The following is a 1,928-nucleotide window of genomic DNA, read 5'->3' on the forward strand; positions in this document are numbered from 1 at the left end:
TGGACCAAATGGAAGACTTTGAAGATATCTCCATAACCGAATATGATATGGCGGATATTAGCCAAATGATTGACACTTTTGATTTTATTATTCTACTATTTCTTAAGAACTCATGTATTATTTGTAAGTTAAAAAAAATTAGAACTTGCAAATAAATGTTATCCATGAATGAACAAAATATATGGCTCATTGAGTTTTCTTCTATTTACTTGTGTTCATATTTTTATTTATATTAAGTTAGGAATATACCTAAAATATACTAAGAATATATACTTATAATATATCTATTTAAATTAAAAACTAGAAAGTTATATATTTGAAAAATAACTAAAATATACTTATAATATAAATATACTTAATTTAGAAAATAAGAATTTATAAACGTAAAAAAAACTTAAGTTATAATACATATAACTTAAACATATATAACTATATCTAGTATAGATATAACTTAAACACACACACTAGATATAACTTAAACACACACACACATATATATATATGTTTAAGTTATATGACTATATATAGTATACATATAATTTAAACATATATATATATATAAGTTATATAACCTAAGTATATTGATATATATATATATAAGTATATTCTTAATATATTTTAGATATATGTAATATAATTTTTTAACAATATAACTTAATATATATATATATATATATATATATATATATATATGCTGTTAGTTAAGAATATATAAACTATGAATGTTTCGACGGGCGCATTTCTTATAGTTCGCAAACAAATTTTATGCCTAAAAAAAATAAGTCAGTAAATAACTTATTTTTTTTTTTTTATGTTCGTTTTCACTTTATAAACGCTTTCGTATAAATTGGAAATAAATTAATTATTTTTTTTTTGAGCTTATTTTAAGACAAACGATTTTGTTCCGCCACCAAACACTCAAAAATAAAACAAATCTTATAAGCAACTTATAAGCCAATCCAAACGGGCTCTATGTACTTTCTGTTGAGAAAAGCCTAACAAAAGCTGTGGACCGGAGAGAGTATATACATATGGAGTATAGTACTGCAGAAAGCTGTGGTACTGTCTGTGGAAGACAACTCAAGGCGAACAAAAGTCTTTTGTGGTAGGCAGCAATGAAAGACACTTGGCCCCATGTGCATGTGCAGTAGCTTCCCTGAAATGCAACCACACAAAAAGATATCCTCATTGTAATTACAAGTTCACACCCTGCATCAAGTCAAGCTTTGTGAGCAAAGCATCAGTCAACTTTCAACTCCTCATATTTCATTCCACCAGCCAACTACATTTAAAAAATACAGATTCATTGTTTACTCATCAACTTTAATTTGTGTTACAATTCCCACTCTAGTCTCCCTCCACATATCTACATATGGCAGAAGCTTTCCTTCAAGTTGTGCTAGACAATCTGAGTTCTTTCATCCAAGGGGAACTTGGATTGCTTTTTGGTTTTAAGGAGGAGTTTGTAAATCTCGAAAGCTTGTTTTCTACAATCCAAGCTGTGCTAGAAGATGCCCAGAAGAAGCAATTTAAGGACGAATCAATAAAGAACTGGTTAAAGAAACTCAATATTGCTGCATATGAAGTTGATGACATCTTGGACGAATGCAAAACTAAGGCCACACGATTAAAGCAGTCTGAATGTGGGTGTTATCATCCAAAGGTTATCAGTTTCCGGCGCAAGATCGGGAAAAGGATGAAAGAAGTGATGAAAAGACTAGATGCAATTGCTAAGGAAAGAAGAGACTTTCATTTGAACGAAATGACTACAGAGAGACAAGCTACTAGACGGGAAACAGGTGCTCATCTCTAAATAAGTTTTACACAAATTAGTACATTACAACAACTTAGTTTATATTCTTTTTTGTTTGGCAATTATCAGATTCATGTGTGTTTTTGGGGGAAGGGAAGTTTTAAAAAATTTCCCA

At 29.4% G+C, this 1,928-nt stretch overlaps 1 protein-coding gene across 1 annotated transcript; it reads left to right on the top strand.

Moving 5' to 3' along the window:
- The first annotated feature begins 1,372 nt into the window (after window positions 1–1,372).
- On the top strand, window positions 1,373–1,864 carry LOC132069185 (putative disease resistance protein RGA3). Its single transcript, XM_059462618.1, has one exon. It carries the CDS (start codon window positions 1,373–1,375, stop codon window positions 1,811–1,813), a length of 441 nt encoding a protein of 146 aa, XP_059318601.1. The 3' UTR covers window positions 1,814–1,864.
- The last annotated feature ends 64 nt before the right edge of the window (window positions 1,865–1,928 follow it).

The sequence above is a fragment of the Lycium ferocissimum genome, chromosome 9 (assembly GCF_029784015.1).
Source record: "Lycium ferocissimum isolate CSIRO_LF1 chromosome 9, AGI_CSIRO_Lferr_CH_V1, whole genome shotgun sequence".
In the NCBI taxonomy this organism is placed as follows: Eukaryota; Viridiplantae; Streptophyta; class Magnoliopsida; order Solanales; family Solanaceae; genus Lycium; species Lycium ferocissimum.